At 44.4% G+C, this 16,986-nt stretch overlaps 1 protein-coding gene across 4 annotated transcripts in view; it reads left to right on the top strand.

Moving 5' to 3' along the window:
- The window catches only part of SFMBT2 (Scm like with four mbt domains 2), a 174,301-nt gene extending 168,817 nt beyond the window's left edge, over positions 1 to 5,484 (top strand). For all 4 annotated transcript variants that reach the window (XM_061126033.1, XM_061126032.1, XM_061126034.1 and 1 more), the window contains one exon: positions 615 to 5,484. In XM_061126033.1, the coding sequence (XP_060982016.1) occupies positions 615 to 755 (141 nt within the window). In that variant the 3' untranslated portion in view covers positions 756 to 5,484. The remainder of the gene's footprint in view (positions 1 to 614) is intronic.
- The last annotated feature ends 11,502 nt before the right edge of the window (positions 5,485 to 16,986 follow it).

Below are 16,986 nucleotides of genomic sequence, written 5' to 3'. Positions count from 1 at the left end.
TCAGTAGCCCAGTCAAACAACGTCTGGATAAATAAACCCGGTTCTTACGGGAAGCAGGCTGGTCAAGGAGCAGAGCTGCCCGAGGGAGGGTCCTGAAGCCTCGGGCTGAGCCTTGCTCTTCTTTCTGCAGTGACTGCGGCTCACCCACCACTGAGTGAGTCTCTCCATCGTGGGGCCCCTGTGTATGGATGCAGAAAGCTAAATAAGGCAGAGCTCAGGCCTCATTCTGGCTGACGCAGGTCACAGATGTAAGGGTGTGCATGCACACGCGTGTCTAAGCGCACGTGTTCTATGGAGGATCGCGTTGTGTGTTAACGGCGTCTCCGCCCTCCTGATGGGAGCTGTCACGGCCGGTCTCCTGTTGGTGGAGAGCCCTTTTCAGGGCTCAGAGAGTCACCGCAGAGCAGCGGGGGGACACCACAGCCCAGGATGGGCTGGACCTGGGGGCTGGACCTTGGGGACAGCTGAGTCCAGCCCTCCATCCTTTCCAGTCCGGGCTGGTGAATTTCACAGTAGCCAGTGTTCTTTTAGCAGAAATGTTTTCTCAACAAGGGGTTAGGCAGCCGTCAAGCCAGATTGCCGTCTTGGCTCTAACCTGCTCTCTCTCCCAGCAGGACATCGACGGGCAGGCGCTCCTGTTGCTGACGCTCCCCACGGTGCAGGAGTGCATGGAGCTGAAGCTGGGCCCCGCCATCAAGCTTTGCCACCAGATTGAGCGGGTCAAGGTGGCCTTCTACGCCCAGTATGCCAACTGACCCCGCCCGCTCCCAGGCTGCCTGCCGGCCCGGCGAATGCTGCGTCTTGGGTCTCAGGAGGTTTCCCGGACTGGAACTTCTGTTTTCCCCAGACGTGTGTGATGGTGCATCCAGCAGGTGTCCATGCGAGGGCCTCCTCCACCCACCAGCCTGCTTGACATTTCCGCGTTTGCAGAGCACCCAAGCCCACAGCCGTGGTCCTGCAGGGTGTGAGTTACCGCTCAGACCCTACGGGTGTGGACCTGCGTCTCTGTAGACCACACCCCATCTTTCTCCCACCCCAAACCAGGCAGCTTCCTAAGCCAAGGCCCATGCTTCAAAAACCCGGCACAGCTGATGTCTTTTCCGTCGTGACCCGGAAGGAGGTCTTCCGGTGACCTCACTGTCCTTGTACCCCAAGTGCCTCCATAGGTGCTTCTTTCAGGTCGATACGCGTGGCTGTCACCGCAGTTTGGTCTGGTGGCGGCTCATTTCTCACGCACAGCTCTGGGCGATCTTTCGGATGACAGCGGAAAAGGGACTCTGCCTGTTGGGCAGTGAAGGGAGAAGGAGCATGTCACAGTGGGGAGGTGGGCATCCAGGGAGCCTTCAGGGAGGGGACGTGCTTGCCGTCCTATGGAAGGCGTTCCTTGCCGACCTTGGAACCTTCAAGGCCCCCCACGTTCTGAATAACCATGACCGGATGGAAGAGGGACTCCTCGCATCTTTTGGGGCCTCTTGAATTGTGCATTGAAGGCAGAGCTTCATTCCGGAGAGCAAAGCCGGGGGGAGACTGGGGAAAGCCGCTGATGCTGCTCCCCTGAGAGGGGGTCCCTGCCCCGGGTCTCCCGGGGCGGTCCCCTCTGAGTCCCACCTTGGTCACGCGCCCCTGGGTCAGCCAGTGACTGACCCCGTTATCTGGGCTGATGTTGAATCACTCTGGACCTCCTTCCAGTAAACCGACAGGTGTGAACTTTTACGATGTGGCGGGGACGTGGGTCCCCTTGTCCCCAGCCTGCTCCTGCTGTCAGGGGAGAGTCTGGATTGGCCAGAATGAGACAAAGAGAGTGACCGCGCAACGTCTGCAGCCCACCCTGCCTCTGGTTTACTTGGGATGTCTCTTGGCAGTTTTCATTAAGTGGGTCCCGTCATTTATAGAAAGATTCGTGGCTCCAGGAGCCAGCTGGTCTCTGGAACCAGGCACTTGTCCACATGCACCCTGCAGTCCCAAATGGACCATTGTCTTCTGGGCTGGTGCTTAAATGCCTTTTTAAACTTGTGCGCGAAAGCTGGGCCTCCACATTGCCCTGGAGAGGCGGGGGTGCACAGCCTTCTCTTCCTTTATTACTTTGACCTTTCCTCTTTGATGAGAGTGTCAACAGTTCCAGGAATAACGTCCTGGGTGGGCTGATGAGCTGCTTGTATTTCTGCAACGTACGGAGGCCCGGCATCCTGTCAGATCTTGAGAGGCTCAATCACGGAGGCTAACCTTTTGTCATTATCTGTCACCATTACTGATGAAAAGGGGAAACACGCATTTCGTGGTTGAGGCTGTCGTCTCCCCCGTGACTGGACCTAAGGCAGGTTTAAACGTTTGGCAGTGGAGTTGCCCGGGCGCCTCGGCCGGGAGCCCCGTCTTCTCGGCCCATGAGTACGGACAGTTCCACGGGGAGTCAGGCCTGGCCTGCGGTTTGATTTCTCTTCTCTGAGCTCAAGTTTCCGCCCCTTCTCTGTTCTTCACCTCTTGTTTCCTCAGCCGCGGGCTTTTGTCCTCAACGCTCCGTCCCAGGGAGGTCAGCTCTGTCAGCCGCTTGGGAAGGGCCTCCTTGTAAGGTCTTGGGGGTTTTCCTGCCTCGGACATGCTTGTGATCCTCACTGTGGCCTTTTCTAGCTGAGCTCTTCTCATTGCACGTGGGGTGCAGATGACGGGGGGCCACTCACCCTTTCAGAATGAGTGTCGCCTTCTCGTGCCCTCCCTGGATGGCTCTGGGGCGGGTTGCACTGGACCACTGTGCTCTCTGGCACCCGTGGGTGGGGGGTAAGCCCTGGAGCCCACCCAGAGGGGCTAGAGGCCTCCCACCTGGCAGCTGAGGAAGACACCCTGCCGTCGCTGGGGCTGCGGCCTCTCCCCGAGGGGCCAGGTGCCCAGAGCCCCCCTCGTCCTCGGTCTCTGAGGGTTCAGCCCTGTCCACCCGCATGCCTGGTGAGGGCCCGGCCGTGCCGGGCCAGGAGAGGTCCAGCTGCAGCTTGGGGCCATCGGGGCGCCGTCAGCTCGCCCTGCTGGGAGCCGGGAGACTCTTCAGGGTTAAGAAGATGTTTTTCGTTCCAAGCGCTGCCCACGCGCCCTCCGGCTCCGGCTCTCCGGGCATCCTCTGCTGGCTCTGTGCCGCTTCCCGTCAGTGGGACTTGAGCTGCAGAGTGTCCGGTGGCGTTCCTGTCTCTGTAGGTTCACCGCTCACCAGCTTCCGTCTCAGAGAAACGGCCAGTTTTCAAGGAACGTTTGCCTGTCGTGACTGTGTTGTTACTGTGTTTCTGTCCCTCGTGGCGGGAAGAGTTCATCTCACACCTGTAGCCGCCAGCGCACCACGGCGCCTAGGATAAACCCTTCTTGGTGGAAATGCTCCACCCAGCGATGCCCCCTTCCCTCTTCATCCCCAGATGCTGCCATCTCCCCGCAGTCTCCCAGAAGACGCTTTGGGACCAGAGTCCTCTCCTCTGCGCACCACACTGCGTGGTCCCTTCAGGAACTGCCTGAGATGCAGACGCTTCCGTCTGTGCAGTGTAGCACCTCATCTCGAAGGCTGAGTCCATCACTCAGTCCCACCCTAAAGCTAAGGATGCTTCTGTCGACCTCTGATCTCTTGACTGTTTGTGTCCTGTGTTAGGAAAATCTCTTATCCACAAAAATGTAAACCTAGAAAGAGTAAGTAAGGTATGACCCCCATACAGAAGAACTCATTTTTTGCGTACCAAAAAAAAAAAAAGGCAAAAACCCAGTTTCCTTCACCACAAAGTTGCATAATATGGAGAAATCCATCACTTTTAAAATCAGATTCATTTGATCAAAGTTTGACTCCCAGTTTGCGCTGTATAGCTGTTAGGTTGCTCTGCCTTATTTGATCATTTTTGAACGATGATTTCCTGTGTTTGATCTGTTTCTCAATGAATTAGAATGACTCAGATCTTTCACACTGGCCCACACAACAGTCTCTGGAAGGTTGGTTTTGATCAGCCTTTGAAGATTGGTCTCAGTTTCCTTAATGTGTGTCAGAGAATCTGGAGTGTTGTTATCAGGCGAGTTCTGAGACTTGCTTTTTATCTTAAACCAAATGTCCCTATCTAAGGACGTCATTTTGGAAGCATTAGAAGTTTCATACTAATTTTGTCAAACACCCATTTGTGTTTATTTCTGTAGATAGAACTGTAGAAACAGTTGCGTTAAGTAAAGTCTTTGTGGTTTGAGCACTATTGTTGCTTTTTTGGTGAATCTAGGCTCCAAGTCCTGCTCTATCCTTTGTCTTTAGAAAACTGAGACCAAGGGTACAGTTTTTTGAAGGGAAAAATAGTAAATTTTCAGGTAGCTGTAGTTTTTAAGGTAAAAACAATTGTTAGGGATGCATATATACCGCTTGTGAAATAACTGAATAACAAGAGAAGCTCCATTGGCAACAATTACAGTGTCATGATTCTCTTTCTTCCTTCACTTGTTCTTTTCTGTTCAAGAGTTCTTTGGAAATTGCTTTACTCGTTTGCTGGGTTGAGTTTTTACGTTGGACAACTCTCATAACTTTTATCGCTAGGGTTGATTTGCATGGGTCCTGAACCCGAGGCACCAGTATCCATCTGGGCTATTTTTGACCCACTGAATTCGCCTAAAAATTCTAAGTGCTAACACGGTGCTGCCTTGGGTTTTGGTTAAGTAAAGCGTCTCTGGTTTAGTGGATTGGTAATAACACAGTATCCTGAGCTGCAGACTTTCGATCTTACTGGTTTTATTTTAAAAATGGCTAGGATTGGGTGCCAGTGAGGACCAGTAGGTCAATAGCTGCATCGCCAGACAGATCGGGGGGCTTCATGTGGACCAGAGGGATGTGTTGAAGAAAAAGTTCTAATCGGCATTTGCTGAAAATCACTTTACAGTGGGAGATTGAAGACAAAAAATGTTTTAAATGACAGAAAAAAAAGATCAACTCATTTGTTGTTCAGAATGGGAGCCTGCATGAGGTCTAGAAGCATAAACTACCCCTAGTCGTGACCGTCGAAAGCTGTTTTACTGCTCTGCGTTCCAGTTTGAATAGTTTGTATTGGAACTTGATTCATATCTTGTGTCTGTTTTGGTGCATAAAAGAGAAGAGTTGGTGTTTTTACTTTTGAAATTTGCAGGACAAAAGGGCATGTCATTGATTTGCTGTAAGATTATATTCTGTATATATGTTTTCATGTAAATAAATGAAAATCTATATCAGAGTTATATTTTAATTTTTATTCTAAATGAAAAAAACCCCTTTTTACTTGAAAAAATTGTAAGCCACATTGTTAATAAAGTAAGAATAAATTCTATGGTTTTGTTTGTGTCTTTATGTGGAAAGTTATTAAATATTATTTTTAAGGTTTGAGTTAAGATTATCTCATGTTTTATTTCCCACTATGCACTGAAGCAAATGTTTATAGGCTTTTAGTAACCGTGGCTCTCAAAATCCTATGTTACTTTTCAAGGTCACCTGCTTGTTCTGGATATTTTTACTCAGGATCTTGTGTTTACTCTTTTTATTAAAACATTATATCCTCACACAATCGCCTCCAGCCTTCCCATTTTCCATTGTTTCAGTTATTTTATGATCACCTTGTGCGTTAGTAGGAACACTGATTTATGGTCAGGAGAGTGATAAGTAAAACAGCTGTGTTTAAATTTTTTCACTGCCCTTCAGTGACACAAATAGGTATAAACATCCAAGTCTGAAGAGGAGGAGATTTTTGCGTAGATCCTGGGGTCTCTGTCTCCAGGCTAGAATGTTCCTTCCCCTCCCCTACCACTGCCTGGGCAGCATCACTGAGGGACATAGAAGGTGAGGGGACGAGAGACCTTTAAGGGAAAGGAGATGGGGGAGTGCTGAGCAATTTCTGCTTCCAACGGCAGACTGTTTCCAGCATTTTGTTGTTCAGTTGCTTAGTCATGTCCGACTCTTTGCAACCCCACCAACTCCAGCACGCGAGGCTTCCCTGTCCTTCATTATCTCCCGGAGTTTGTTCAGACTCATGTCTTTGATACACTCCTTTCCCAATTTTGAGCCAGTCCATTGTTCCATGTCCAGTTCTAACTGTTGCATCTTACTTTGCTTTAAATGTATTCTTTCACCCTGCTGGCAATCAAATTCTGCATATAGAATTTTTTATTTTGCTTTTAATTATGGGGGCTTTTGCTCTTAGTAAAGATTTAATAGCATATGGTTCATTTTCCCAAAATATTCTAGCAGCATCTAGATCAGGATTATATGGCTGAGTACATACAATTGCATTTCTATTTGTGATGAAGATGTTTGATGACAAGCTTACAGATCAAACATATAATAAGGGAAACCAAACACTTTTCCAGATGTCTAAACTGAATGACTATGCCAAAGCCTTTGACTGTGTGGATCACAATAAACTGTGGAAAATTCTGAAAGAGATGGGCATACCAGACCATCTGACCTGCCTCTTGAGAAACCTATATTCAGGTCAGGAAGCAACAGTTAGAACTGGACATGGAACAACAGACTGGTTCCAAATAGGAAAAGGAGTACGTCAAGGCTGTATATTGTCACCCTGCTTATTTAACTCATATGCAGAGTACATCATGAGAAACGCTGGGCTGGAAGAAGAACAAGCTGGAATCAAGATTGCCAGGAGAAACATCAATAACCTCAGATATGCAGATGACACCACCCTTATGGCAGAAAGTGAAGAGAAACTAAAAAGCCTCTTGATGAAAGTGAAAGAGGAGAGTGAAAAAGTTGGCTTAAAGCTCAATATTCAGAAAACTAAGATCATGGCATGTGGTCCCATCACTTCATGGGAAATAGATGGGGAAACAGTGAAAACAGGGTCTGACTTTATTTTTTTGGGCTCCAAAATCACTGCAGTTGGTGACTGCAGCCATGAAATTAAAAAAGACACTTACTCCTTGGAAAGAAAGTTATGACCAACCTAGATAGCATATTAAAAAGCAGAGACATTACTTTGCCAACAAAAGTCCATCTAGTCAAGCCTATGGTTTTTCCATTGGTCATGTATGGATGTGAGAGTTGGACTGTGAAGAAAGCTGAGTGCCGAAGAATTGATGCTTTTGAACTGTGGTGTTGGAGGAGACTCTTCAGAGTCCCTTGGACTGCAAGGAAATCCAACCAGTCCATCCTAAAGCAGATCAGTCCTGGGTATTCACTGGAAGGACTGATGCTGAAGCTGAAACTCCAGTAGTTTGGCCACCTCATGTGAAGAGTTGACTCGTTGGAAAAGTCCCTGACGCTGGGAGGGATTGGGGGCAGGAGGAGAAGGGGACGACAGAGGATGAGATGGCTGGATGGCATCACCGACTCGATGGACATGTGTTTGAGTAAACTCCGGGAGTTTGTGATGGACAGGGAGGCCTGGTGTGCTGCGATTCATGGGGTCGCAAAGAATCGGACACGACTGAGCGACTGAACTGAACTGAACTGAAACTGAATGAATTAATGCAAAAAAATGTACATTTTTCTCCATGTTGCCATCAAAAGCCTATTTCTATTTCTTCACCAAGTCACACTGCTGTTCACAACTCCCAGTCCCCTAGAAGCTGTTTCCCCTTTGAACTGGTTTTTGGTGCTGCTGCTGTTTTATTCCAAGTCCTAGTGGTAAAGAACTCGCCTGCCAATGCAGGAGGTGTGAGAGACTGAGACATGGGTTTGATCCCTGGGTTGAGAAGTTCCCCTGGAGTAGGAAATAGTAACTCACTCCATTATTGTTGCCTGGAGAATCCCTTGGACAGTCCATAGGATCACACAGAGTCGGACATGACTTGAGCAACTCAGCATGCACGCCCGTGGGACAGTATCTCGCCTAAGGAGGATGCAGAGACTACATTAAAAATACTGTTTATATGGACGTGACCTTGGGTGACTGCAAGATGAAGACTTGGATGTTTAATGGTGGGTGGAAAAAATACCACATCAAGATAACACCCCTTCCCAGGTTCGGTCCCTCCGCTTCTCCTGGGCTTGCTGTCCCATATGGATAAAGCCAGCCTCTGCTGCTGTTACTGCACCCGTCGTCGTGGCCGCCTCTGGGGTGAGGGCTGCCGTGATGGGAAGCCCTCTGGCGCTTGGGGTCCATTGCCCCAGACCCATCAAAGCTTTCATTCCTGGACCCAGCTGAAGTGCGGGGACGGGGACTGTGGCTGCTTCAGATGACGGAGCCTGGACGTGCTCAGAGTTCAGGTTCACGGGCGAACGGTGGTCCAAAAGAGACAGGATGTAGCCAGCAAGGAAACTCCCCTCCCGCCCTCCCCCAGGTGGACTTTGCCGCATCTGGTGGTCCAGAGACATCCCTCGTGTCTGAATAACTACCCCTGCTCTCTCGTGAGACCGTGGCCAGCTCCGTAATGCACAGATCTGCACTGAGTTTTCTTCCTTCCCGCAGTTTGGGAATCCACCCATGAAGCCTCAGTTTCTAAGCTTATCTTCCGGATCTGTCTTCTAGGGAACAAGCCTGAGACAGGAGGCAGCTATTATTACACTTGCACAACCAATGTGCAAATAATAAAGACAAAATATGCTCCTATAATCCAGCCCAGGCAGCCTACCAGCCTGGTGTAATTGGGACTGTTTGTAACATGAACCCTCTTGGAATGACTTTACGACATGGGTTGAAAGTTTAAATTGAAAATGTTCTTTCTGGTTATTAAAGTAATATGTGTACATTAAAGAAAATTTGGAAAGTAAAGGACAGTTATTAAATTGCCCTGTTATCTCACTCTGTCCAATTACCAATTTATTGTATTTCCATGTGTATTTATAACACAATCTTGAAACCCAGCTGTTCATACCATTTAAAAAACTCCCACTAGCAGTTATTTTGTAATCATGTTCTCTGGGGGTGGAGTTAAATATCTTATCTAGCTAATATTTTTAATGTTTTGATAAATGTTTAAATAATTCAACACAGCAAATGTTTTTGTACCATCCACCCAGCTTCTAGAATTATTACCATTTTGCCATCTTTGCTTCAGATTTATGTATTTTATAAAATCCTACAGATAGAGTTGAAAGCCCCTTTATCACCTCTCTATTTCCCTCCCTCATATCCCATAAGTAACCACAATTTCAATTTTTTCATCCTTGGGCACAGTATTTTTATTATTACTACATATTAACATGGCCATAGTAATATACACCACTGTTTTGTGAGTTTTCAACACTTTAGTGTTACCATGCTTCTTGCATCCTATTGCAATTTACTTTTTGTCCACTGTTACGTTTATGAAGTTTATGTGTGTTAATATAGATATATCTAATTCATTCATTTTCAGTGTGACATAAATTCCACTGACTATATGGTGATTAGCTTATCCTATCTCCTATTGGTGAATGTTTACATTCTCAGTTCTTCTGCTGTCTCCAAGAATTCTGCTGTGAAGCTTTCATACAATTCTTATGCCCACATGTTGCAGAGTCTCTAAAGAATGGCTCCAAAACTGAAGTGGATGGGAGAGTGGATGAGCACTTGCCTTGCTCCATGTCCTTGTCTGTACCTGGGAGGGTTTCATTCTTGCCCATCTGATGCGTGTGGAAATAGTTTCGATTGGCGTAGCTTAATTACTAGTGGTTAACTAGTAAAGTTGGACATCTTTCCATATGCTTATTGGCCAGTTCAGTTCAGTCGCTCAGTCGTGTCCGACTTTGCAACCCCATGGACTTCAGCACACCAGGCTTCCCTGTCCATCATCAACTCCTGGCACTTACTCAAACTCAGGTCCATCAAATCGGTGATGCCATCCAACCATCTCATCCTCTGTCGTCCCCTCTCCTCCTGCCTTCAATCTTTCCCAGCATCAGGGTCTTTTCCAATGAGTCGGTTCTTCACATCACGTGGTGGCCAAAATATTGGAGTTTCAGCTTCAGCATCAGTCCTTCCAATGAATTTTCGGGACTGATTTCCTTTAGGATTGCTTATTGGCCATTTATGTTTTTTCTTTTGTGAATGTCTGCTTATCACCTGTACCCGGTGGCTCTCACTCTCCCTCCTTCCCTCCCCTCTCTCTTTGATTTATTCTATAAAGGTTTTAAAAAGTAATTTCATGATGTTAACCCCATATCAATTCCCTGTGTGCAAGTGTGTTCTTCCACTGTTTTTGTTCTTTTCCTTCCTTTTGTCCTTGGCGATCCAGGAAGGTTTTAATCTAAAAGTCCTTCAATATGGCACGTCTTTCTTTTATGATTTTTACTTTTATTCTCTTAAAGACATTAAGATGGTTCCTTTTATTTCCTTTTAAAAGTTAGTATGTTTTCCTTTTTCCAATCTCATCTTTGGGTGGGGGTTGGTATTTCCAGTGTTATCCAAAGTGGTGGTGCCGGTTTACACCCTTGCCCTACAAGGGTTTTCTCTGCTGCACATCCTCACCTGTGCTTGGCTATGTTTTTAATTATTGCCAGTCTGATGGGTGTGGAAAGGGAGTGGTGATGGAAAGAGTAAGGCAGTTGAATCACCCTTTTCTAACTGCCCAGGAACTTAGACTTTCTCCACTGACCTGCCACACCCTCTGGGTGTGTTCAAGTTTACAGGTATGTGTCATTACCTTTTCTGGTCAGTGGAGATCTTCATCTTATTTTGAGTTCAGCCACGATTTTCTGTAAAGAATCCGCCTGCACTGCAGGGGACGTGGGTTTGCTCCCAGGTTGGGAAGATCCCCTGGAGGAGGGCATGGCACCCACACCAGTATTCTTGCCCAGAGAATCCCATGGACAGAGGAGCCTGGCAGGCTACGGTTCATGGGGTCACAAAGAGTCAGACACGACTGAAGCGACAGCTCAGGCATGCACAATTTTCTAGTTTATCTGTCTTTTATTCCATATTTTGAACAGAGGGTGTGTGTCCAAGTTTTAACTTCCAGAGCCATCTTGACTAAAACTTTCTCTAATAACACCTTTCAAAAAAAATTCTTCCAAGCAGCAGGTGGTATTAGAGCATGTTCTGAGAAGGAAGCTAATTTTTGCATTATTCAGACTATTTAGAGATGAGATCTTTAGCCCATATGAAAATTCATATGGAGTTCATTTAAGTTACAATTCCCAAAACACTCAGCTAGTTGACATTTCTAAATGTCTCTTCTGCATAGTTTAGCTCCTAGTAAAACCCCAGTTTGCTACAAATAGTTTGAAAAAACTGCTTTACATTTTATCCCCTGTGACTTTTTAGTCATAAATCCCTGTGGCTGAAAAATGTGAAATTGAAGTGGTGTTAAATGCAAGAGTATTCTGTTCTGTTCTAGACCACACACTAATAGTGCTTTTTATCTACCACAATTTGAGCAAAGCCATCTCTTCTCTCTCACTGTTGGCATAAATGATTAAGTATGGACACAAATACAACTGTTGGTGTTACCTGCTACTTATTAACTGATCAACCTGAAACAGAGCATCCTTAATATGTAAATGGGCTGATTGATGCTGTCCCAACAATTCATGTGAATGAACAGAAATGGAAACATTTTATGAGATGTTTAAGCATATATGAAGCTATTCACTCATGAGAAATTTAAGAAAACATGAATTCATGTAACAAAAATATTTCATACCTACTAAGTGGATGTACTGTGCTAAGCTCATTAGGAAAAAGAACAATCCTGTGTTAGTTGCTCTTTAAAGGGCAGAAGCCACCTAGAAGGTGGGTAGACCACATCTGGAAATCCCGGTAAAGGAAAACAGAGCTGATGTGTGTACAGAGGGGCTTTAGGCTGAATCTAAGGAGAGAAGGGATATTTATACTACTCCCAGATTCCTGTACAAGGTCCTAGCATTTCTTACAATCCCACTGTAAAGTGGGATTGAAACTCTAATGCCCACAGGGTCAGCAGAACAGATGACTGCAAGGAGCTGGTGGGCAACTGGGAACCAGAGCAGTGCACCTGTCCTCTTAGCTGCAGAGACTGGAGACCAGCTGCTGCCTTAGCCTCTCTTTTTCCCAGGGGAACCAGAAATCCAGATTTTTACATGAAATCTTAAATTGTTCAAGGCGGCATGAAATTCAAATGCTTTCAGGATGATGATGCCCCATAAATCATAGACTTCTAGGTCTCCTGAACTCTGACCTCTGTATCGTCAACATTGTGAGGTCCTGGTTTGTATTGGAGATCCTTCTTTGAGGCTAGGAGGGGACCAACCATTCCAGTTTGCCTGGGATGAAGGGATGTCTAGGCAACTGTCCTGGGTAAACTGGGACAGCTGATTCCTGGTAGTCAGTCTGGACGTGACTCCAAACAGGAAGTCCTGGTGACCACAGAGATCATGTCTTTCATCTACTTCTGAAAATAATCATTTACTACATGTTACCTTCTAATTGCTCCCAGTGGGAGGCTGAGCCTATAGCTTCCTCCCCCTGCATGTCTGGAGGTAGAAGTTAATATTCTTAATCATTATCAACCTAATTTTTTCTTCTACAAATAAAGATATGGAGCCAAATCTCAAGCTATTGTGAAGATTAGGAGATTATCTGTATAAATGTTTGAAAATAATAAAATGTTAGATAAATGTTTACATTTTTATTTACCAAGATACTACATACATTTTCCTACTTATAGCAGCTTTACATATACATATGTATATAGATGTTGCTGTTTAGTCACTCAGTCATGTCTGACTCTTTTGCAACCTTGTGGACTATAGCCTGTGAGGTTCCTCTGTCCATGGTGTTTCCCAGGCAAGAATATTGGAGTAGGTGCCATTTCCTTCTCTGGAGGATCTTCTCGACCCAGGGATCAAACCCACGTCTCCTGCATTGGCAGACGGATTCTTTACCACTGAGTCACCAGGGAAGCCCATGTATAGATATTAAACTGAAATAAACTCAAGACGAATTAAAGATTGGAATGCTAAGGTACTGAATGTGCACCAAAATAGGAGAGTTTTGGCTCGACTGTCTCTTCTGTCATAGAGTGTGTGCACATGTGTGTGTGTGTTAAGAATTAACATGCTCCCTGTATATCATTTAAAAATAGAAATATAATTGTCTTCTTTCCAGACAACAAAAATTGTCATAATTTTGCAATCCCAAGAGTAAATTACCTTAATTCCCTAACCCCTCCTCCTCAACCTCCCCCTGCTCCTGGCATCTCCCAGTGTACTTTCTGATTCTATGAACTTGGCTATTCTAGGTACCTCGTGCAAGTGGAATAAAACTATATTTGTCTGCACCTAGTGTATATTATAATACATTTTAAGGTTATTTTAATATATCTCCTACAAACAGATTGTACCTTAAATAGTATGCTTTATATTATGTAACTTTTACCACAGTAAAAAAATACATTTAAAAAAAAAGTGTAAATCACACTGTGGCAATTTGTTTTATGTCTGTCAGATTTTTAAAGTGCAAATTTTTAAAGTGCAAATATTAATTGACTAAACAAATGAGTCAAGATCCTTACATAAATTATCTTCTTTTCTAATAAAGATTTTTAAAAGATTTTTTTAAGGTGGATCATTTTTAAAGTCTTTGTTGAATTTGTTATAATATCGCTTCTGTTTTATGTTTTGGTTTTTTGGCCACAAGGCATGTGGGATCTTGTCTCCCCAGCCAGAGGTCGAACCCACAGCCTCTGCACTGGAAGGCAAACTCTTTCACCATGAATTATCTTCTTGAATCATCAAGATTGTTTGAACTGAATATTGTTTTTCACCCACTTACACCTGAGGAATATGGGGTTTAGGAGATGAACTTGACTGTGATGAGGAAGAATAAGTGCCAGAGTATCAGGATGTAGAACTTGAGTCTCTAAAGTCCAGAATGCTCTTACTCACTCTTCCAAGTCATGAGCTAGGGGAACAGGAGCTTGTGTGAGAATCAATAAACAGACTCTTGCAGAGATATGTTATAACCCCATTTCCGGGATGATCAGACTGTATGGGGAGGCATTTAGTGAACTGAATACAACCTAGCCTATGTCTAGCCTGAAATACCAGTCACATCTACCAGTGCTCTTAAAATCAGCATAAACACACTTAATTTAGTCTAGCATTAGAGTCCTTTGGAGCAAGGATAGGTGAGAAGGAAGGAGAAGGTTCTGTGAATGAAGATTTGTGGAGCAGACACTTGTGCCAGGTGCATCATCCAGTTCTGACAACAACCGTGTGAGGCCTGCCACCTGGGCTGTGCTTGCCTCCTCTGTGTTTGCCAGAGCCCTGGGCTTAGTTTGAGCCACAGCATTTCAAATTCTGGCTCCTGGCTCATCTTCTGCACCGCATGAGGAATTTCTTGAAGGTGGATGCTGAATCTTTTTCCTTGTCTAAGAAATCTCCAGATCCCAGCACATTGCCTGGCCCCTATAATGCTCTAAAAATGTAAAATAATCACTTGTTGTGTACATTTGGAAAATGGAGTTCAGCTAACCTAGAGGGTTTTAAAAGTTAGAGAAATGAGACAATCATGTACATGAAAGAGCTGGAAAATAACCCAAGATATTTTATAGTCTGATGCTTAATTTTGTGGTGTACAAGCTCTAAGAGGCCAAGACTTCAAAGGCTGGAAGGATTGTCATGGGCTGAGACTAAACTTGGAAAGATTTACTTCTTTATTCATTTATTCAGTATGTTACAAATGCTTGTGATATATGGTGAACTCATTTGAGTATAAACATTAACACAATCCTCAACCCCAAGGCATGTACATTCTAATGGAAAAATCAGATATGAGATGATCTATAAGATAGTCTTCTAATGTCTCGTTCAGTATAATTGTAATAAAAACATGTTGTTGTTCAGTTGCCCAGTCATGTCCAATTCTGCGACCCCATGGACTGCAGCACGCTAGGTCTCCCTGTCCATTATTTATAAAAAATAAAAACATAGGGGGCCATTTTCACTTTATAAAGGCCAATTCTGATTGTTTCATTTAAAAAATAATTTTTAATACCACTCACATCAACCTCTGGAGTAATTGAATATGTTTAAGTTTTCCCAGTCTGTTTGAAATTGCATATTTTATACAGATGGCAACTCAGTCCTCCTGGGTCCTGAGATGTTAGGACCCAGAGTTTGAACAAGTATAATATCATCATCGTCATCATCAATGACATCATCATATCATCTTCAACAACATCAGTGGCATCACAGGGACATCTATCAAGCATTACCATGTGCCAGATTCTGCGCTGATTCTGGCTGAATCATGGACACATAGTATCAGCCCATTAAGGTGGAAATATAAAATATTTCCAAGCAAAGAGTAATGAGAACACACCATCTCCTGAAGTCTTAATCTATGGTTTAGATCGGGCATCAATGGACTGTGTGCTCTGGTCACTGTTTAACGAGGGAAGGAAGGCCTGCCCTGAGTGTGGTCCACAAACTTACCCCTCTGGGCCCCTAAAAGCTATGTGACCTTGTGACTGGGTGAAAATGGAAGCTCCTCAGCTTAGGGGACCGTCTGGAGATGAGCAATTGAATCAGCTCTTCCTCTGCTGAGTTAACTCAACCCCCTAGAGCCAGGGTCTCTGTCTAAGGGCTCCAATAAACCTCCAGAGCATTCAGACTAGCTAATCTCACCCCAGGGCATCGTAGGGATTATCTCATCTCACACCCACCCGCAACAGCCTTGTGAGGCATTCTCTATTATTAAGTCCATTTTACAGATGGTAAACTGAGACTTAGAGAAACTAAGTTGGTTTACAGTCATCAGCCAGTAACTGACAGGTCAGGACTTGAGTTCAGCTCTCAGGCTCTTTCACTTGACCTCAATGATCCATTGGCATATAGATTCAGTCTAATAGATAGCTTCTCCATTTGTATATATTCATAATTTTATTATATCCTATATATTGTAAAGTACCCAGGCAAAGTGTTGAACTCAGGAAAATTACTTTATAACAACTCTAGTGGGCATGAGAAATGAAGTTAACTAAAGCTCGTTGTTAAGCACAGAAAATCTGTGTTCTTGGGCTTGAAGAACTGAGAGCTTAAACAGGCTTGAAAAAATCCTTCAAGGATCCAACCAGTCAGCAACTCACAAGATCACAGAAAAGAATATTTTCATCATCCATCTTCGAGTAGGCTTTCAACCCATACTTACTGACTGGATGGAATCAAACAAACAGACTTTCATGTTTGACACAACATGGAACCTAATTGCAAAACCTATTTGAGGAACAAGTTGATGAAAGAAAACAAAACCAAATGGGGTGATTTGAAGGCATTCTCACTGTGTTTGAGCATCTTGGTTTCTGGACTGAAAGGGCACTGAAGGGAATGTTGTTAAGTGTGGACAACATGCAGGCAAGGGCCAAATAGAATTTCTTTAACTTAATCATTTTGGAAACTGTTTATCCAGTTGGTATATGAAATGCTGGGGAAATTGTTCTTGCGTGTTTGCAAGAGAGTGACTGCATTCCATTTCCCTATCAATCTCTGTGCATTTGTGATGCGATTGCAACAGAGAGCAAATGTGTAATAGCTGCATCACCTCCATCTCTCATTTCAGCATTAAAGTAATATATAACATGATATTCTTGGAAATGATATTATGGCAAGATGAAATCAAAAAGTTAAGCTTCAGCGAAGGGGAGAGGAGTGAAGTCAAACAGTAACGTTGAGCTTGAGTTCCTGAAAAAGGAATTTTCCATGGAAATGCATCCCTCGGAGATTCTTCTGGTGTTCAGGAAGTCAAATTGTCTTATTAAATGGTGCAGAAATTGACAGATTCCAAACAGAGACAGTAATCATTGGAGAGAGCACAATAATCTGGCACTATGGAAATTACAAATTATAATATTTTTCCCTTGAGTAAATGAAATATTCAGAAGAACAACTACATAATACAATAGAGTCTGTGTAATTCTTTGGTAGCTACAGTTAGCAAGCAATTTCATCACAATTGCATGCTTCTCAGTTGATCATGAATGCACAGAATTAAGTTTAAAATAAACTGTAAAATTTTTTGTAAAGTTACTGTAAATAGAACAGGGAGATTAGCCTGGTGCTCCGTGACAACCTAAAGGGGTGGGATGGGTGGAAGGGGGAGGGAGGTTAAA

Source organism: Dama dama, chromosome 23 (genome assembly GCF_033118175.1).
Source record: "Dama dama isolate Ldn47 chromosome 23, ASM3311817v1, whole genome shotgun sequence".
Taxonomy (NCBI): Eukaryota; Metazoa; Chordata; class Mammalia; order Artiodactyla; family Cervidae; genus Dama; species Dama dama.
Note: the sequence above shows the minus strand (reverse complement) of the source record. Positions and strands in the feature narration are given on the sequence as shown.